At 43.0% G+C, this 22,367-nt stretch overlaps 1 protein-coding gene across 1 annotated transcript in view; it reads right to left on the bottom strand.

The window, feature by feature from the left end:
• ankfn1 (ankyrin repeat and fibronectin type III domain containing 1) overlaps positions 1-22,367 on the bottom strand; it is a 514,783-nt gene that overhangs the window by 189,127 nt on the left and 303,289 nt on the right. Inside the window, exon 5 of the mRNA XM_028818514.2 lies at positions 1,799-1,994. Coding sequence (XP_028674347.2) covers positions 1,799-1,994 — 196 coding nt within the window. The remainder of the gene's footprint in view (positions 1-1,798; positions 1,995-22,367) is intronic.

The following is a 22,367-nucleotide window of genomic DNA, read 5'->3' as shown; positions in this document are numbered from 1 at the left end:
CCGGTGAGTGTATAATAACGGCTCAGTTATATGTCCTCCTCTAGGCCATCTGGAAAAGACTACAAAGCTTACTAAAGGTGGTAGGAGCAGCAGACTTGTTCACAAAGTTAAGGATAAATTTCCCAGCAGCACTGCAGGCAATTTTTCCCACGATTTTCATCCTTCATTTACATAATATTAGTGAGTCAGAGAAAGTCACGGCGTGCATCCCTGATAAGCAGTCGTGTAGTGTGACATACTCAGTGATTTTTCTCCAGCTAGGCGAAAGAGGGTCCAACACGACACTAGCAAGGTGTACCTAATAAAGTGGCCGGTGAGTGTAAATTGTGAAATTATAATTAGTCGCAGTACATAGTAGCAGTCTTAATTATTTAATTTATTTGTAATTAAAATTAGGCTGGCCCTGTGGGAAGGGAGGAAGTTACTTAAACTGCAGGGTCAATGGCAGACACAACAGAGGGTTGTTCTTCTGGGTAAGTGCCAATGACAACAGAGGGTTGTTCTTCTGGGTACATGGCAAAAACAACAGCTGACAAGAGCAAAGAAAATCACTGCGGCAGATGATAGGAACGTAGAGAAGGCCATGACCAGCTTTGACTCTGCACACACCCCCAGTCCAGAGATCTTGATCTGGTTTTCTGCTGTCCCCTCCGACAATCCCCAAGATGGAGCGTGTTGTGGATGTAGTAAAAGTATCTAACAAGGATACAAAGCTGAAGCTACCCATAAGTCTATAAGACAACACTCCTGACCATGGCAGCTTGTTGCTCCATCATCTACACGAGTGCGTTAAAGAGTGTAAGAGGCCGCTGATTTAGGAGTTATATATCCGTCTTGTTTTGTTGGCAGTTACCATTGTGACCCAGTAACAATGGAGTAGGGGTGGGCTGATCTGCTTCACGTCACTCAGCCCGGGAGTGACAGGCCCACTCCACTCATGGGTGTGCTGTGACAAGTCTCCCATCTAATAGGTCTGTAATTGAAACAGAGGAGGTGCTTTTTCTCCGCAGGCCAGAGGGTGCGACCTTTCAAAAAGCTGTCAAGCTAATGAGGACTGAGGAAGAATAGAAAAGGACAGGAATTGATTTCAGACTTGTTAAAAAAAAATGGAAGAAAGATGGCCATTACTTTAAATAAAGGAGCTGCAGCGTCTGGTTTCTGTTCGGAAGTGTGTGAAGAGTGTAAGAAAATGAAGTTGGGGGGGGTCTCGCTGCGACAGGCTCATGCTTGATTATCCTTTTTAAACCGTGAATACATATCAAACATCGTTTTGCGGTGCTACGTGGAGATGGCAGGCCCAGACTGTATTGTGATTATATACAATCACCTCTGCCAGCTCAAGATATTCAGAAATCGCTTCCTCAGGGTTCTCTTTTGGCCGCCTGCTCAGGCCTGAAAGGACCCCACCATAGAACTGGTCTCATTTTGCCTGCTGTCATTTACACGCTGATTTTTACATAAAATCTGCCGTATAACAATAGCTACTAAAAAAAAATCCGAACTCCCTCTTTCTCAGCAGTTGAGATGGAGCATGAAATGAAAGAATAAGTTGGCTTTGTGACTGCTGATTGTAGTCCTGCACACTGAATACCTCCCATCATTTAGTCAGGAGCCATTGTATCTGACAAGTGTCAGTGAGCAAATGGAAATACTCATCCCTATACTGCTTCCCCGGTGATGGATGGTTTCTTTATGGGCTCCTCATGATCTCACTTCATCTCTGCTCTCATTTAATTTACTGCGCCTGTCATTCTAAATGACTTCCCTCCTTCCCCGCTGAAACGCTAGCGCAGCTCACCACAGACGCCTTCCGCAAACGATCCGAGCGCCCAAAGAAGTAGGCTTCATCAAAGGACGAGTGGCTACCCTTCAACTTCTCCGAGAGGTTGCGGTAGAGTCGCTTGGCCGCGCTGGGAGAGGCTGGCCCGCTGCTCTTCCTCGGATTCGAGAGATGCAGGTTTTGCATTTGTTGTGTCATTTTGACATGGAAAGTCCTGAAAAGAAGAAGAACAAAAACAGCAAAAAAAGAGTGAAACAGCAGAACAACAGTGCATCTGGTCCAACAAATGACCTGATCTTTCTACACCCCCACTTTAAAGGAACGGTGACACTCTAAGCAAACGGAAAAGCATTAAATGAAAGCTTAGGGGTGGAATATCCCCTGTAGGTGGGTGTGAGGGGTCTCTAAGTCACCTTCTAGCTGGAACATCACAGTCAAGTAGAGATCTGTACAATTTTTGAAGAAAGTTCATAAGTTGGTCAGCGAATGTCCATATTAAGTACCTTTCCCTGTTAGTGATCCGAACCTAGAGAGAGACTATTTTTCAACAAATTATTAAACACACTTGCTGCAATAAACCAGATCATACAATTTTCATAAAATAAGTATACTAAAAGATGGATAAAAGGAATTACATATCTGCCTTAATAAAAGGATGTGTGTGTGTATTTATGTGTCCATCTGAGTGGTATGTCTCTGTTATATGCTACGTGGAATGGATTTATAAAAGCAGCACTAATGTTTGTAATGCACCATCTGTTAGAAAGTCAAATGCAATGCATTTTATTACTACAAATGTTTGATGTGCCACCTATTGGAGTTACAAAGGCAATGCATTTTGTTACTAAAAATGTTTGTGATGCACCATCTGTCAGAATGTCAAATGCAATGCATTTAGTTACTACAGATGTTTGAGGTGTCACCTGTTGGAGTGACACATGCAATGCAATTTATTATTGCAAATATTTGTGATACACCATCGGTCTGAATGTCAAATGCAATGAATTTTATTACTAAAATGTTTGATGTGCCTCCTGTTGGAGTGTCAAATGCAAGGCATTTTGTTGCCACAAATGTTTGTGATGCACCATATGTTAGAATATCAAATGCAATACCTTTTGTTAATGAAAATGTTTGATGTGCCACCTGTTGGAGTGACAAATGCAATTCATTTTGTTACTACAAATATTTGTGATATACCATTGGTCTGAATATCAAATGCAATGAATTTTATTACTACAAATGTTTGATGCGCCTCCTGTTGGAGTGACAAATGCAAGGCATTTTGTTACTACAAATGTTTGTGATGCACCATATGTTAGAATATCAACTGCAATACCTTTGGTTAATGCAAATGTTTGATGTGCCACCTGTTGGAGTGACAAATGCAATGTGTTTTGTTACTACAAATATTTGTGATGCACCATCTGTTAGAATGCCGCATGCAAGGCATTTTACTACTACAAATGTTTGATATGCCACCTGTTGGAATGATGAATGCAGTGCATTTTCTTACTACAAATATTTGTGATGCACCATCTGTTAGAATGTCAAATGCAATGCATTTTATTACCACAAATGTTTGTGCTGCCTGTTAGTAGAATGACAAATGCAGTGCATTTATTACTAATGTTTGTGATGCACCATCTGTTAGAATGTCAAATGCAATGCATTTTATTACTACAAATGTTTGTGATGTATCTGTTGGAATGACAAATACCATGCATTTTATTGCTACATGCATTGCAAAATACATTCCAATAGATAGTCCACTGCAAACATGAATCCTGAGATCTCCATTGCTTAGATTTGAACCTGCCTTAGAGGAGTAGCACAAGTTTAGATATATTTATATACAGTAGATATAGAGGTTATGAAAGCTTAGCTGAACTTTTTCTCTCTCCTATAGTAAAAGGCACATAACTTATGAATTCTGATCTTTTAATCGATGTGGTCAAGATAAATAAGTTCTTTAACTAGTTGTTTCTAGCATCTCCACCATGATGGTACTATTGACTTGCTCACAGCTAGTCCATTGTGTGTTACACACACACGCACACGCACACACACACTGCTCCTCTGTAACAAACTTGTCTAGAGTCTTCCACTCAATATAGAAAGAGTAACCTTTAACAGCTACAAATGTATCATTCACAAAGGTCGTTAGTTTTCAGCTGCAGTGATATAAATAATCAGAACACATTAGCTGTCCGTGTTCTTATGGTTTGGCTCCTTGTTGACTCCAGGTGTAGACTATGCTTTGTCCCAGTCTTTCCGGGTTGGTTGTCCCCGGGACATGTGGCAGGATGCTCAGCATGCTTGTTCTTCCTTTGTTCAGGAGCTCCTCCCCTCCTTTACTGGCTGCACTATCTGGTTGTGATCAGTGCAGCAGCTTTCCTAAAAGTTTTGCACACTGTGGTCCTCTTTCTGCCAGCATATAATTTGTCTGCTGGGTAGTCAATGATCAGTCAATTCCCGTCGTTAGCAAGACAAACGCATGGCTTTATGTATGACATATCTCTTGCTCGTGCACCTTGCTTTACTTTAGTAAGGTTTGGACTTGCGGGACTCTTGTTTAATTCCAAAACAGATGGTCTTCCACTCTTCCAGTCCAGTGCCAAGTTGCCTCTTCAGAGTAAAAGGGACCACTCAAGCCTCTGTTGCAGCCAGGTGGTTATGGCCGGGTGGAAAGCAAGTAGCATACAATGAACTCAGATCTAGTGTTTGAGATGGGTTTTATGGGATGGAGTTGATGTTTTGCCATTAGTCTCTTAGGTGCAAGTTGCATTAGTGCAAGTTTTGCCCGTCTTTGAGTCATGGCACTTTGTTCTCTGATCACATGTTCAGATGGTGCATTGTGGAGACATCTCCAGATGTCACTTTGCCTGTGAACTAAAGTTTAGGAGTGTCTGGCAACTGACTCTTAAGCAAAGGACTTGTGTGCCAAAGCATAGCAAACTAGCCCACATTCAGAGCAGCATACCGGACACTCTGGACCCCCTGCAGTATGGCTACCGACACAACAGGTCCACCTCAGATGCCGTTGCAGCCGCACTACATTATTCCCTCTCCCATCTGGATAACAAGGACTCCTACATCAGGATGCTTTTTGTTGACTACAGCTCTGCCTTTAACATGGTTATCCCCCATAAAACTGTCTGAACTTGGCCTGCACCCCACCCTCTGTGACTGGCTCCTAGACTTTCTGACTGGCAGGCCCCAGTCTGTTAGGACTGATAACAGGACTTCAGTCACCATTATCACAAACGTAGGCACCCCACAGTGAAGCGTCCTCAGCCCCATCCTCTACACCCTGTTCACCCAGGATTGTGTCGCCTCTCATAAAGATAACATCATCCTAAAGTTTGCAGATGACAGCGCAGTGATAGAGTGCATCGCTGGTGGGGATGAGGAGGCCTACAGGTGGAAGGTGGACAGTCTCGTTTCATGGTGTGAGGACAACAACCTCACCCTCAATACAGACAAGACAAAGGAGATGATAGTGGACATGAGGAAGGAGAGGAGACCTCACCAGCCATTGTTCATCCGAGGGCTTGAAGTGGAGAGGGTTAGCAGCCTTAAATACCTGGGCATCTACATCAGTGAGGACCTCACTTGGACACTTAACATCACACAGCTGGTCAAGAGGGCCCAGCAGCGGTGGTCCTTTCTGAGGAGGCTGAGGAAGTTTGGTATGTCGACTAAGATCCTCGGCAACTTTTACAGCTGCATTGTTGAGAGCATCTTGACAAGCTGCATCACCGTGTGGTATGGCAGCACTACTGCTATGGACCGCAAACGCCTGCAGAGAGTGGTAAAGACTGTTGAGAAGATCACCAGGACCCCACTGCCCTCTCTGCAGAGCATCTACAGGGTGGTCCAGATCTAATAATTCAATTATTGCATTGCATTGCACTAAAAGTTGCAAAGTTAGATCTGGACCAGCCTATACAACTGCAGAGTCTGCACGAGACTTGCTTCGATCCTCAGGGACCCCACCCACCTCGGGACCCCACCCACCTCGGGACCCCACCCACCCCCAACACGAACAGGCAGGAGGTACTAAAGTATGAAATGCAGGACTTCCAGGCTAAAGAACTCTTTCTTTCCCAAAGCCATTAGACTCCTAAATAACTGACTGGAGTTTATAACTGTGATTCACCTCATTCTATCGACCTCACACAACTGTATTTGACTTGTCCATCACACACCTACCTGCACAATTACACTTTATATTTCTATTGTGTTTTTATACTTTATGCTGCCTCTGTTACTTATTATCTATCTGCTACTTATTAGCAACCCAACCCACAATTACAGCAGCGCAGGTGAGCAGAGAGCTGAGGAGACTTTGTGCCAGCAAAGCAGTGGGTCCAGATGGAGTATCGCCACGACTGCTGAAGGCCTGTGCGCTGGAGCTGGGGAGTCCTCCACAGCGCATCTTCAACCTGAGCCTGGAACAGGGCAGAGTCCCGAGGCTTTGGAAAACATCTTGCATCTCCCCAGTCCCAAAGGTATCACATCCTAGTGAGATGAATGACTTCCGGCCTGTCGCTCTGACGTCGCATGTGATGAAGACCATGGAGCGGTTGCTGCTTCACCACCTGTGGCCTCAGGTCCGTCACACCCTCAACCCTATGCAGTTCGCATACCAGGAGAAGGTGGGAGTGGTGGATGTATTCATCTACATGCTACATCGATCCCTCTCCCACTTGGACAGAGGCAGTGGTGCTGTAAGCATTATGTTTCTGGACTTCTCTAGCGCCTTCAACACCATCTAACCTCTGCTCCTCAGGGATAAGCTGGCAGAGATGAGAGTAGATTCATACCTGGTAGCATGGATCGTGGACTATCTTAAAGACAGACCTCAGTATGTGCGTCTTGGGAACTGCAGGTCTGACATTGTTGTCAGCAGCACAGGAGCGCCACAGGGGACTGTACTTTCTTGGTCCTGTTCAGCCTATATACAGCGGACTTCCAATACAATTCAGAGTCCTGCCATGTGCAAAAGTTTGCTGACGACACTGCTATCGTGGGCTGCATCAGGAGTGGGGAGGAGGAGGAGTATAGGGACCTAATCAAGGACTTTGTTAAATGGTGCAACTCAAGCCACCTACACCTGAACACCAGCAAAACCAAGGAGCTGGTGGTGGATTTTAGGAGGCCCAGACCCCTCATGGACCCCGTGATCATCAGAGGTGACTGTGTGCAGATGGTGCAGACCTATAAATACCTGGGAGTGCAGCTGGAGGATAAACTGGACTGGACTGCCAATACTGATGCTCTGTGCAAGAAAGGACAGAGCTGACTATACTTCCTTAGAAGACTGGCATCCTTCAACATCTGCAATAAGATGCTGCAGATGTTCTATCAAACAGTTGTGGCGAGCGCCCTCTTCTACGCGGTGGTGTGCTGGGGAGGCAGCATAAAGAAGAAAGACGCCTCACGCCTGGACAAACTGGTGAGGAAGGCAGGCTCTGTTGTAGGCATGGAGCTGGACAGTTTGACATCTGTGGGAGAGCGACGGGTGCTGAGCAGGCTCCTGTCAATCATGGAGAATCCACTGCATCCACTGAACAGTATCATCTCCAGACAGAGGAGCAGCTTCAGCGACAGACTGCTGTCACCGTCCTGCTCCACTGATAGACTGAGGAGATCGTTCCTCCCCCACACTATGCGACTCTTCAATTCCACCCGGGGAGGTAAACGTTAAAATTATACAAAGTTACTGTCTGTCTGTATACCTGCATTGTTATCACTCTTTAATTTAATATTGTTTTTTGTATCAGTATGCTGCTGCTGGAGTATGTGAATTTCCCCTTGGGATTAATAAAGTATCTATCTATCTATCTATCTATCTATCTATCTATCTATCTATCTATCTATCTATCTATCTATCTATCTATCTATCTATCTATCTATCTATCTATCTATCTATCTATCTATCTATCTATCTATCTATCTATCTATCTATCTATCTATCTATCTATCTATCTATCTATCTATCTATCTATCTATTATTTATGTTTATCTTTATACGTTGGTTTTGGCATTTGGTGTGGACAGCAAAGATGGAATTTAATTGTACAGGGAAACGTGTTTCCTTACTGTGCACATGACAATAAACTTTGAACTTTGAACTTGAACTGGGTGCTGCCAGCCTGCCCTGCACTCTATAATGACATACAGGAACGCAAAGCCTTCAATGGGCAACGTGAATAAAGTGGGACAGTAGTGAGTGCTTTCGCGCAGAGGAACACTTGAGCTGCAGTCTGCCAAACAGATTGCCTTGACATTTTCAGGAAAAAGTCAAAAACAAAACTCCAAAAAAAAAAATCAAATCATCTTTAACATTTCAAAAAATCAATAGTGCTGTAAACATCTCTAGCAAAAAACGACGGGCGTATTTTTAAGAAACAAAATTGGACCCTTACAGTATGTCTCCCTACTGAGAGGCCCACGGCACCCTACTCGACAGCAGTCACAGTTTCGAATTCTGTCAATAAAGGTTACAGAATGAGTAGCGCGAGGGACGAGGATCTGCCAACATGCAGAATACTGTACTTGAGAGGAACGGAGGAGCAGTTAATTCACAGAAAATAGTATCACTGTAGCAGGGGGGAACCCGGCAGGCCAGGCTTCCCTGAAGCAACAGTGGGTGTACTGTATGTTTACTGGCTTGTTTATTTATACATAAAAAGCAGAGCATATGAACACATTAGGAAAACATGAAAATTCCTCACATCCATTAATTTTCTAATCTGTCCCTCCTGGTGAGGGTGGAGGACATTACAACTATTCATCTTATATACAAACTGCTTGTGCGGCAAGTGGCTGAAGTACTGGACTGTAATGGAGAGACAGTCGCACTGTAGAAACATGGAAAGAATTACCAAGGGGTCTGAAAGCTCTGCTTCTATGAAAGGCACTCTGAGGATTAGACTTCTAACCCTGAGGTTGTGGGTTCAAATCCCACTACTGACACCATGTGATGATGAGCAGGTCAATTCACCTGCCTGTCCTCCGATTGCAAAAACAAAAGAAATGTAAGCAGTTGTAGCTCAATTGTTGTAAGTTGCCTTGGATAAAGACGTCAGCCAAATTGTAAGGAATTATAATAATGTACCAAATCTCAAATGTGCCAGTTCAGTTCTTGCTGTCTGAGTGCTTAACCTATCAGTGTTCAATCTAAAGGAATATGGAAACAGTGTTGCTGTGGCTGTAAATTGTGGATGATGCTCACCATGAAAGACGTATCAAGGTTTAGGGTTCACCAATAACTCTCACTGCGACCCTGGGTGATTTGCTTGATGTGCCGGCGCTCAAAGCACACAACTATGGGAACAAAAGCACAGCCTGCAAACCCCCCAGACATGATATTCACTGTGAGAGATGCTATATTAAATCAAAAGTGTGCCAGGGAGTGAGAAGTGAAACCATTTGCAAGTGTTACGGTCATGCCAGGATTCCTCCCCGGCTCCTGTTTCAAATGCTTCTTTTTGTTGTCTTTGCATTCTTTTCATTATTATTCATTTTTTATAATATTGTTCTGTTCATTTATTATTTGTCTAAGCATGTGACGCCCTTTCATTTTATTCTATTTAGTTTTTATGCAGTTTCGATGTGTGAGAATATGTCCTCTGATATTTCTATGTATTTTGTGGGTGGTTCCCTAAGAGGCGGGGCCACCTCTCCATCACCATTGAGGGCCCTGCAAAGCCTTGTGGGAAATGCAGTTCCTCGCCGTTCATTGTGAAAGTGTTTGGTGGTTTGGGGAGTTCTCATTTGGATGATTTGCTTCTTTGTATTTGATGGATTTTGTGACGACTTCTACTGTTACAACACAATGATTGCTGGACCGTTTATTACCAGGAGGCTGCAGTATTGGTCTATGCATGTAAGATAAACAATGAACTCCATCAAAATCTGTTGCCTTCTAATACAGTTATTTACATTTTTTACGGTTTTAGTATCAACAGTATTTCTGTCAAAAATGTAAGACTGTTACCTGTGATGGACAGCCTGTGGTTCAGTCCGGCCGGGATGTCCCTGAAAGAAAAGAGTGGAGGAAAGCAGCCTTTTCAGGGCACTGCATCCTCCGGGAAGCTAGATGGCAGCTCCCCTGGACGGCAACGGTTCCCCGGATTCCCCCAAAGCATCCTGGGACATGGAGTCCACCATCGGGAGCTCATAAAGAACCTGGGGACTATTACTCTTATGACAACCCAGAAGTACTTTGGAGTCACGAGGACGGACGCCCGCAGTACTTCCGGGCTACTTGAAAAGGATGATGTGGCATTTGACCCGGAGAAGGAACACTTCCGGGTCATGGACTATTTAAAGGACTTTGGGAATCCCAGCAAGGGGAGCTGGAGTTGGGAGGTTGGGTGACTAAGCTGCTGGGAGTGGAGGATTGTGATTATTGATTATTGTTTATTATTGATTTGTGAATTGTGGAGTGTGTGGTGCTTTGTGCACTTATTTGAAGAAAATATTAAAAGTCTTCTTGGTGCTTTTTATAAGTGTGTCTTGAACGTATGTCTGGTGGGTTTAGCGGGGCAACAGCGCCTCTAGCGTCCACATACCATATAACCTCGTGTATAAGTCGGGTCTTGAAATCTGAAAAATCGATCATAAAATCAGACACTGACTTCTATGCCCATTCAAAAATATGTCATTTCTTGCCTCCTCCAATCTCGCACCAGTTTCTCAGACACATTGAATTTTGTTGCAGCAGTGCAGTTACTTCAATAACTTTTAATTTAAAACCAGCTTCATATTTTCTTCTGACTGAATGCTCCATCGTAGATAAGGGATGCTCTAACGATAAAAGTGTATGAGGGTGTGAGATACAAAAAACACAAATTAGTGCAAACGTTGCTTCAGAATAGTTTAGGTATTACCGTATGGCCACGTAGGCACAACACATAGAAACAAAAGGCCGTGTGCTCCGTGGTTACTCTTTCAGGTGGGCGTTAGCATATCATAATCTCTTGGACCAATAGTGTGAGTTTTCCGCATTTGACTTATACGACTGACATTATAAAAATACCGGAAATTATACAGTTAAATGAAGCTCCGACTTAACCACAGGAGAATTTAAATGCAAGTATATACGGTAATTATTTTATTGTGACCATCAACACGACTAAAAGTCTGCAATTGATTGAGATTCCTTGAAGGGATGGCAAGGCTCAGATGCGCAAGTGCCGTAAGTCCACGCTTGTTGTAATTGGTGACTGTTGGTGCTCAGTGGGCAGCGGAATGTTCTTGTACTGCCGTCCTGACAGCCATGACAAGTCGGGCGTCTTATGATGAAGAAACACCTTCAGGGCAGCAATCCGCATCAGTATCAGAGCCTACACGTTCCACATTATCTGTCCTGGCGCGGCAGAAAACAGATCATTTTTTGACTCAAACCAGGAGATACGTGAAAAAAAGCAAAACAAAACAAATAAAAAAATAAACGAATGTGTCAAAACCCAGCCAAGAGGCAAGAAACGTAGTCAAAATGCAGGCAAAAAGTCGAAAACAGGCAAGACATGAAAATCAATAACAGAGAATTTCTGTAAGAGTTCAAAGAATGTATCTGCAGATTGAGTAAAGCTTAATGCAACCGTTGACCTTTATCTCGTGTTTTGCCGATGAACTCGACGTCACAACCCCGGAGACCACGCCCTGGAAAAGTGGGATGTGACCCTAACGACGGTTAAGTGCTATAAAAAAAAGGCAATAAGACCCCAAAATTCAGCCCGGATCATGACATCATTCAACTGATTGTCACTATCTCGATCAATGTCATTATCATCAAAATATTCAACTTGTAACAAATCCAGTTGTTTCGAAACATCAGCAGCTTTATATTGTTTTCACGACTACGTAACTGTACTATTTTCCACAAGATGTTGGGTCTTAAAAAAATGAAACAATTCTTTAGCTATCCACTAGATGGCAGCACTATAGTAGATAACTGAAACGTGGCGGCAAAGTTCACCAGCGTCTATAGTGGCGGCACACTGACATACAAGTTCTGTCGTACATTGTCGCATATACACAGGCTCAATGAGATATGACTTAACTCGTACCTCTCAAAGATTTTTAATTGTTGTGTTAGGACTTGTTTGGTGAGGATTACCTTTTGGACCCTTTCGTCTTTCATATTTTTGAGTATTTTGTTGTTTTTGCAATTTTTGCTTTGAGCCATCGCCCAGCATAACCTATTGTCTATGGAAGAGGAACAAAAGCTTTAGATTCATTAAAAATTTCAATCTCCAATTTTTGGCGGATCTCGACGTTTTAGGGACCCCGCTATCTCGATGATGGGTGTGTGTCTGTCTGTGTGTCACAGTTTCTTGAGGACGGTCTGGAGCTAAAACGGCTGGACGGGGAAATACGAAACTCGCAACTTAAACCTGTTATGAGATGACGATGTGCTGATTAGTTTTTGAGCCAAATCGTGCAGGAGAAAGACGCACTCTAGAAGAATCCTGAAATACCGTAATTTTTCAATTGATTAGGAATTCTTCTCGCCACTTGCTATTGTAATGACCTGTTTTATAATCAGAAAGATCAGCATGAGAGCGGTAAATAATTACTGAAATGTCATAGAACAGTTTGGGTAACTTGGTTCCTAGGGCACAAAGCCTACTGATGCTCACGTCCAAATTTTTTTTTTGCTTAATCCTTTTTACGATTCTGGTGTTCGAGCTGGAGTTTCACGGTACTCCCCGTTGTGAGACATCATTTGAGATATTTAAGACTGACTTTTTCATTTTGAACTTTAAAAGCCTGTTCTCCATTTTGAAGCCACGACAGGCCTGAAGCCTCCCTGTTTCCTCATCTGAGGTAAGATCTATTTTTGGGGCACTCCAGTTAGGATTTTGGCCTTTATTTTTTGGGTCCTTTTGAAGGCCTCACCTTTTTTTTTGCTGCAGCCAGCTTTGTATGTATTTTGTTATTAATTATGAATTTTGTATTATTTTACATGCTTGTATGTAATTTGATTGTTTCTATGTCTGTTTATCCATTTTATGCCACTTATCCTGGTCAAGGGGGTAGCAGTCTAATCAATGACGTCCAGTCCCCATCACTTCTGAGGGATTCCCAGGCCGCCCTGGAAAGAGAATCTCTGGGCACAAGGACACGTTGTTGTGTTGTTGATCTTCTGTTGCGTGAGCATTCGGTTGTCTCGTTTTCTTGACCTTGAGCATGGGAAGGTACTACATAAACAAAATGTGTTATTATCATCTTGTTTCTGGTCTCTGTGTTGATGTTCGGACTGTGGACCGGGTTCTGTCGACTGTCGACCTTTTTTAGGCTTTCCGTTTGCCTTTCTTTTGATGTTCTCTTATCTTCAAATTAACCTTTTTTGTTAGTTTTTTCTGCATGCTGCCTTGTTGGAATATTTTGGAAATGGAGGATTTCAGTCCCATACATCTGAAAATATTCATTGAAGATGATCAAGGTTCATGTTAAGTTAGCGCTGCTCCTTTTTGTGCCCAGTTAGATGTTCGTGCATCGGGAAAGCCCAACGCCTCATTCTGTGCCTTTTTTTGTGTCAGATGATCCATAGTCCTCACTACAGGATTCCCTTAGGTTGTGAAATTTATTCATTTCCACCCCAAAAATCTTTTTTTTTTTTTTTTATATTTTTATTTTATTAATTTTCATTGTAATCATTCCATACAAAAAGATCCATTTATAACCCAACAAATTTGAAGACTAATCAAACCCCACCCCTGAGAAGGAGAGCTTAGCTAAAGGAAAATTTCTTTAAGCTTTTTAATAAGGCAACATTAGACAAAAGAAGGGGAGAAGTAAATATCTATATAAATAAGAGATGGAGAAGGGAGTTAAATACAATAATAGTTAATTCTCTTATTCTAAAATAATATTGATTAAATCCTGCCAAGTTTTGAAAAAATTTTGTACAGATCCTCTAACTGAAAATTTGATTTTTTCCAATTTCAAATAATATAAAACATCAGTTTCCCACTGACTTATAAGAGGAGAATTAGGATTCTTCCAATTTAACAAAATAAGTCTGCGTGCCAAGAGTGTAGTGAATGCAATCACCGTTTGTTTGTCCTTCTCCAATTCAAGTCCATCTGGAAGGACACCAAACACAGCTGTTAGTGGGTTAGGAGGGATTGTGATACTAAGGCTGTCTGAGAGGCACTTAAAAATTTTTGTCCAAAATGATGTTAGTTTGGTGCAGGCCCAGAACATGTGACCCAGTGAGGCAGGAGCTTGGTTGCAGCGCTCGCAGGTTGGATCCTGGCCTGGAAACATTTTGGACAGTTTTAAGCGAGACAGATGAGCTCGATATATAATTTTTAGTTGAATAATTCTATGCTTTGCGCATATAGAACTCGAGTGAATTCTCTGCTTTGCTACCTTCCACTCCTTTTCTGATATATTGATTAAGAGATCTTCTTCCCAATGTCCTCTTGGATCTTTGAAAGGTAGGGACTCTAATAAGATTTTATATATTGCGGAAATAGTGTTTGTTTCCTCTGAATTGAGCAGTATTTTTTTCCAGCATTGTGGAGGGTGCAAGGTGGGGGAAATCGGGCAATTTCTGTTTAACAAAATTTCTAATTTGAAGATAGTAAAAGAAATGTGTAGCTGGGAGGTTAAATTTTGAACATAATTGTTCAAAAGATGTAAATATGTTGTCTATATAAAGATCTCTGAGCATTTTAATCCCAAAACTTTTCCAGGTATTAAAAACTGGATATACTTGCGAAGGTTGAAAGAGGTGGTTCCCTTGCAAAGGTGCCACTGATAAAAGATTTTCCATCTTAAAATGCTTCCTAATTTGGTTCCATATTCTGAGTGAGTAAAGCACAATTGGGTTATTGGTATATTTGCGATAACTTTCATTTATTGGAGAGCAGAGCAGGGAATATAAAGAAGTACTACAGGATTTTACTTCTATTGCAGACCAAGCCTGTGTATGTGCATTTATTTGTGTCCAGGTTTTTATGGCTTGTATGTTTGCTGCCCAGTAATAAAACTGAAAATTAGGTAAAGCCATGCCACCTTCTGCCTGAGGTCTTTGTAGGGTCGCTCTTCGGATACGTGAGTGTTTTGAGTTCCAAATGAATGAGGTTATTATTGAATCTAACTGTTTAAAAAACGATTTATTGATATATATTGAAATGTTTTGAAATAAAAAGAGAAGTTTAGGAAGGATATTCATCTTAACAATGTTAATTCTTCCGGCTAGAGTGAGATGAAGGGTTGACCATCTATGCAAGTCTTGCTTAATTTTTTCCATACAGACGCCAAAATTTTGTTGATAAAGAGCTTTATGTTTACTTGTGATATTTACCCCTAGGTATTTAAACTGATCTGCTATGGTAAAAGGTAGGGTGTCTAATTTATTATTATATGCTTGTGAGTTCACTGGAAGGAGTATACTTTTATTCAGATTAATTCTAAGACCAGATATCTTTTGAAATTCTGTTAGTGCTGTTAAAACAGCGGGGACAGTGTTTTCTGGGTCCGATATATATAAGACCATATCATCTGCATATAGAGAAATTTTCTGTTCCAGTCCTTCTCTGACAATCCCCTTTATCTGATGAGAATTTCGGCAGTGAACCGCCAGTGGTTCAATAGCGATTGCAAACAACAGTGGCGACAAGGGACATCCTTGTCTGGTACCACGTTCTAGTTTAAAGTAGTCTGAGCAAATTTTATTAATACAAACTGAAGCTTCTGGACTGGTATACAGTAGTTTAATCCAAGCACAAATATTCGGGCCAAACCCAAATTTCTCCAATGCAGTGAAAAGGTAATTCCATTCGATCTTTTTTAAAAATCCCACAAACCTCATCTTTGTGAGTTCTGTGTTTCACAATTGTGAAATTGCTTACAAAAAAAAAAAATGTAAGTGCAATTTCACGAAATTGTATGTGAAATGAAATTCTGCTTGTGTCAGGTCAGCTTCCATCACTGGTTCACAATGTGACCCTTTATGAGTCACTTAACCTTTGGGACTAACGTTATAGAGGAGTTGGGGTGGTTTGCAGTATGAAAGGCGCTTTATCAAATCACCAGGGTGTGCCACACACTCGCATGAGTAGGGAGCATCTTTAGGGCTGTTATGTTAGGCGTAATACCACTCCGAGCCACAGGTTGGCAGTGTCACTGCACTGCTTGCCCTCAGAAGTGAAAGAAAGGAGGCTCCAGGAATAAAGACGTCGCTTCTGCTTCCTCAGAAATGCCCGTCCCTTCTGGTCGCAGGGTATTTAATGAACAAACCTACCAGGAGTCACCAGTCCGTTAAAACAGAGAGACACCCCAGGACCAGCGCTGGCAATTTCACTTTCTTTCTTTGTTTTTTTTTTCTTGGCTTTATGAACCAGCCAGTTTCTAAACAGACGTCATCAACTGGTGGCCCAACTCTTTATTTCTGTGACTTGTTTTCTTTCAAGTGCTAATTCAATCCCTCCTAGTGATGAGCGAAAACAGACGAGATTCAGTTTGAATGCAGGTTTCTGAAACCAACACAAATTCGTTTTGTCAGATAATTCCACAATTGCAAAACATGAAACTCACAAAAGAGTTTCTTTGGGGGAGATTGAAAGGGATTTTTTGGGTGGAAAATAAGGAATATTGCTTGCCGAAGCCTTGTTCACACTTCCGCGTTTATCTGTGTTCTTTTCTGTGGCCGCATAAAGCACATAATCCGTAACACACCGGTCAAATCGGTTCTGTTTATGCCTCTTCAGCACATCACCCTGGAGGAGTGCACTTCATTTTTTTTTTCTTAAATTCTATATATTTTCCTCCCTGAAGTTCCTGATGTCTCCTGGGATTACAGGCTCAAAGCTGAGCTGAGGAAGGCCCTCAGTGATCTGGTGGAGGAGGCAGAAAAAAGGAGCTTCTGGCTCAAAAGAAAGATTAAAGCATGCAGGGGGGAACAAGCATACTAAGAGCTGGCAGCAGGGTTGGTCGCTGCTCCACAACCTCCATGTAAACATCAGTGAAAGGGGGCTCCCGGCTGATGACCCTGCAGCCAGCAAGGTGGTACTGCCAGAGGTGCGTCAGGCAGAAATGGTCCCACCTGCGTCAAGAAGACGGATGCCATTGTGTACATTACTTTCTTTTCCCCAAGGGTGGCATATGTCAGCCAGCCCTGCCCTGTTGTTACCCAACAATGACCCTATCTTTTCTGAGAATGCGCACACTTCCGGTGATTAATTAATTTATTTATTTTATTAAACCAGATATCATTATTTGAATGTTAAATGTGTATGAAAATAATTCATGGGAAACACTTGGAGACAAAAAAAAAATGGCACAAATTTTGTTGGAAGAGACACGCAATTTGTTTGACAAATTTACTAGTGAAGCAAAACACTGAATAACTGTGCAAGTTCTATTTCGTGCGCATCATTATGCTCATCACTGATTCCCACTGTTGATGTAACAGGTCACCCTGTATGAACCACTTAAGCCTTTGATGCTGATGTTCCGGAGATGTGGACTATAAGGTCTTTGGAGGCCACAAAATCATAAGGGTGCCAGCTCAATCCCCACTGTATGAGGGAGGGCTTTAACCCACCATTGCTGACACTATATGTGTTACAATTATAAAGTATCATTAATCGAACATACTATAGAAGTTCTGGCCTTTAATGACCTCTTGGGCACAGCCATCAGCAATGTGTCTGTCTACAGAGAGAGTATCGACCTTGTCGAGAGGTTTACTTACCTCAGCAGTGACCTTCATGTCTCTTGTGACTCTTCCTATGAAGTCAGTAGATGGATTGGGAGAGTGTGCGGGGTCATGGAAAGGGGTGTGTGGTGCTCCCGATATCTGCAAAAGGATGAAGGTCCAAGTCTTTAGAGTCCTGGTGCTTCCTGTCTTGCTATATGTTTGCGAGACATGGATGCTATCCAGTGACCTGAGACGAAGACTGGACTCCTTCAGTACTGTGTCTCTCCGGAGAGTCCTTGGCTACCACTGGTTTGACTTTGTGTTGCTCATGGAGTCCCGAATGAGGCACATTACCTGCATTGTGAGGGAGTGTCAGTTACGGCACTACAGCCATGTGGGGCGATTCCATGAGGGTGATCAGACTCGAAAGATCCTCATTGTTGAGGACTCGAGTGGCTGGGCTAGGCCAAGGGGACACCCACGTAACACCTGGCTGCGGCAGATAGATAGTCATTTCCAGAGGGTGGGACTGGACCGCGTGTCTGCCTGGGGGGTTGCCAATCGGAATCCCGAGCTGTTTCATTGTGTGGTGTGTGCAGCAATGCGCTGTACTGGTGCATGCTCCCCAACCTGACCTGATAGTCAAAGCAAGGTGTGTGAAGTCCCCTGCCTGTGGAACCACCAGACACTTCTGCCCTCTACAAAATTCAATGGTGTTTGCCTGCAGATTTTTTGACAAACCCCTCCATAGCCTAGATGTAGAAATGAATTCTCCAAGACCTTCATATAACCTCCCCAACTCACCCCCCATGTCCAGATTAGTAAATAGAAAAATGAAAATCTGTTTCGCCGATTTCATTCAACACATCCTACTAATGAGATGTTTTCTTTCCTTGTACCCAGTAAAAGGAACTACTCCTGCTTTATATTAAAATATTGTATTATCTGGGATTCAGATTATTAGAACAAACAGTAATGTGTAGTTCCCAGATTGCTAAGAGTGCATGGCATGACCGCTGCTGTTGAACTGCCAGCCTGGTTCAGTCATGTTTAAGATATTTTATTTGCAGAAGTTGGAGATGGTGGCACTGAACAGAAAGCAGGAGACAGTTCTGGAGGTGGCAGAGTTATAGATGTTAAGATTTACATTGGGTGTGACGAGAATGGACGGGATTAGAAATGAGGACATTAGAGGGTCAGCTCAAGTTGGACAGTTGGGAGACAAAGTCAGAGAGGCAAGATTGAGTTGGTTTGGATATGTGCAGAGGAGAGATGCTGGGTATATTGGGATGAGGATAGAGCTGCCATGGAAGAGGAAAAGAGGAAGGCCTAAGAGAAGGTTTATGGATGTGCTGATACAGGACATGCAGGTGATGGGTGTAATAGAGGACAGGACAATATGGAAGAAGATGATCCACTGTGGCAAACCGTAATGGGAGCAGCCATAAGAAGAAGACGTTATAGAAGTTGTGCCGTAATCTCATTCATTTGAACGGCCATTTCATAAGATGCAACAAAAGATCTGGGACTTTAAGGTATAATCTAATATTTTCTTCTTTATTTTTCCTTCTAAATTTATTGGAATGGTGTCACCCATTGCTCTTCCCAGCCCCTGTGTATTGTCTTTGTAGAGTTTGCCCTTTCTTCTCATTTCTAGGTGAGTCTTCTCTGGATAGTATGACTTATTCCCACATCACAAAGCGGTGATGAGTGTTGATCAGCCATACCACCTGCACTTCAGAACAAGTCACCCATCTGAAGCTAAGCATGTTCAGGCCCGGCCAGTACTATGATGGGAGGCCAACCAGGAAAAGTGTGGGTTGCTGCTGGAAGAAGTGTTGGTGAGGCCAGCAGGGTGCGCTTACCCTGGGGTCTATGTGTGAATACCAATGCCGCAGTGCCGTGACAGGGATACTGTGCTGTTAAAATGGCGCCATCCTTTGGATGATACATAAAACCGAGGTCCTGACTCTCTGTGGTCATAACAGATCCCTGGTCGTCCTTCGTAAAGAGTAGGGGGTATCCTGATGTCCTGGATAAATTGCCCACCACAGCCTGGTTATTCTGGTCCTCTGATCATCCCCTGCCACTAATTGGCTAACTATTACCACCTAACAGCTAACGTGTGGTGAGCATACTGGCTCAAAATGGCTGCCGTGGCATCATCCAGGTGAATGCTACACATCAGTGGTGGCTGAAGTGGCTCTCCACTCACTGCGTAAAGTGTTTTGAGTAGTGACAAAAGTGCTACATAAATGTAAATATTTATTATTATTATTTATTATTGATGAGCAAAATTTGTGTTTATCCAATCAATTAGTGGGGTGACCTTATTCCCAATTTTTTTTCCCCAAAAAAAAAAAATCAACTGTGCGGCCAGCTTAGGTGAACTTGTTTTTTCCCAGTGGCCCATGATGCTTTGCATGGCCAGAGTGATATCACAGAGCAGTGCTTGAAGTTGAACAAGATAACTGCCCACACTTTCTGTAGTGTTGGATTCTTCTTTCTCCTCTACATACAGTTGAGGGGTCTTGAAGGATCCAGCGTGATTTGACGCTACACACCAGTATGCATTGCTTTAGTGCACCAGCACCATAAACTTGCTGCAGTGCCGCTAATGTATCTGAATGCAGAGTTCACTAATTTGCACACGAACGTGATGTTAGCACGTTGTTCGAACTGCAACATTGCACCGAATGACTGTGCACGTGTCTAACTCAAACAGTAATTAAAACAATGCTACGCATCGAAACCAATCAAGACCTGTTGTAACTGGTTTACAGACGTGCTGTGCTCCCCTCATAACAATGTGTGTGTGTTCTGATCTCTCCCTCACCTGCTATATCACAATTCCGGGAACTTTTTTGACTGCCCCTCGTAGTTCCGGCACAAATCGAGCACCTACAGTGAGAATATATTGCTGATCCCTTGTATCACAGGCTATGAGGGTGAACTGGTACACATACGGTACTCCAAAGCTCAAACATGGAAGGTCCAGTACAAGGCCCTGGCACCAAGTGTGTACAGTAATGCTGATCTCTTTCATCGTAGGCTCTGTGTGTGCAAATGTAAAGTGTAGAGTTTGGGGGACTCCTAGATAAAGGAGTTAGAGTATCATGTTGTGTTATTTTGTATAACTGCTGCTGTCATAAATATATTACCTGTTTGTGGCTTGTTGTTTGAGGGTGGGATAACTGTGTGGGAGACATAGTTGTGCTTTGCTGTCTCACGGCTCCAGTCACATTTTTGGGCCACAATTGGTCCAGCTTGGCTGTCAGATGCTTCCCTAACCCTAAGTGACATTTAATCTGAGGGGATTCTAATGGTGCAAGGCTCTTTTGAGTTCAGCTTTCTCTCCCTTATTATGGACTTCACTGTGTTTGGTTGATTTGTGCGAGGTTTCGAAGCATTTCTGAGATATGGCTGAACGTGAGGTTGAGCGAATTCAGCGGGGTTCACTCATCGTTAGTAAGGACTCTAAACGGACTTGGTGGAAGAGAGGAGTGTTATATGCATGTGTGGGCCTTGTGGGCAGAGCTGATACGCCTAGAGCAGTGTTCACCTGGGAGGACCACCACTTACAATTACAAGAGGTACAAACCATATTGCATCACACTGTGACCGCCACCGCCACTCACCTGCTATGTGAAGACAGGCGGGCAGCCATTTCACCGTGCATTCCTGCTGACTATCAAGATGCCCCAGAACAGCCACTGCTGCCAGAGATCCTGAACATGCGTCAACAGCAGCCACAGCACATAGCAACAGACGTTTTATGTTCGCTCATTGTTAATAAGGACTCTAAATGGACTTGGTGGAAGAGAGGAGTGTTATATGCATGTGTGGGCCTTGTGGGCAGAACTTTTGTGTAGCTGATGCGCCTACAGCAGTGTTCGCCTGGGAGGACCACCAGGTACGATGACAAGAGGTACAAACCATATTGCATCACACTGTGACCGCCACTACCGCTCACCTGCTATGTGAAGACAGGCGGGCAGCCATTTCACCGTACATTCCTGCTGACTATCGAGACGCCCCAGAACAGCCACTGCTGCCAGAGATCCTGAACATGCGTCAACAGCAGCCACAGCACATAGCAACAGACGTTTTATGTTCTCTCATCGTTAGTAAGGACTCTAAATGGACTTGGTGGAAGAGAGGAGTGTTATATGCATGTGTGGGCCTTGCACTGGCCTGATGGTGGTCTTGCATAATGCCCCCCCCCCCCCCCACATCGCAGTCTCCCTGCAGCCAGTTTGATGAACGGATGGGTAAACGGTTACCAAGATTATAAGTCTTCATTTAGAAGAATCGTTGTCTAGATTGACACACAAAATCAATATACATACATATAATTGAGTGCGCTTGGCAAGAACGTAGAAAGTTAACAGGCATTCAAGGATGAAATGTAATGTGTTACATTAAGCATGCGATAAGGACCCACAGAGGCGATCAATCTACAGGACATGAAAGTGTGTCAGTGAGGTAGCCATGGACCTCACACCCCCTGAGGACCAACACCTTGGGAGCTCAATGCTTTCCTTTTTCACATTAAAGAAATGAAGCCTTACAGCCCACTAGGCAATGTCTGCCTATCGCAGAACGGAACGGTACACAATAAAAGCTCCGGCTTCGCAGCTTAGAAGGTCCTTCCTTGACGACTTTTTTTTTTTCTTTCAATGACCTTTGTGGGTGATTTTCATTATTAGGCTACAACCTTTCTAAGTACAAGGTGTACGTGCTTGTCTCTCTTTGTTTGGCTATAAATATTTCAAAGCTAAATACTACCGTTTCCATGGTGACTGATGTCACTCTATATGTCATAGATTGTATTGATTTTTCTTTTTGCTGCATGGAAAATTAAAGGAATGGCATTTGAAGTGATCTTCTTTGAGTCAAGTAAGAGATAATAAA

The sequence above is a fragment of the Erpetoichthys calabaricus genome, chromosome 14 (genome assembly GCF_900747795.2).
Source record: "Erpetoichthys calabaricus chromosome 14, fErpCal1.3, whole genome shotgun sequence".
Lineage (NCBI taxonomy): Eukaryota > Metazoa > Chordata > Cladistia > Polypteriformes > Polypteridae > Erpetoichthys > Erpetoichthys calabaricus.
This window is presented reverse-complemented; position numbering and strand designations above follow the sequence as displayed.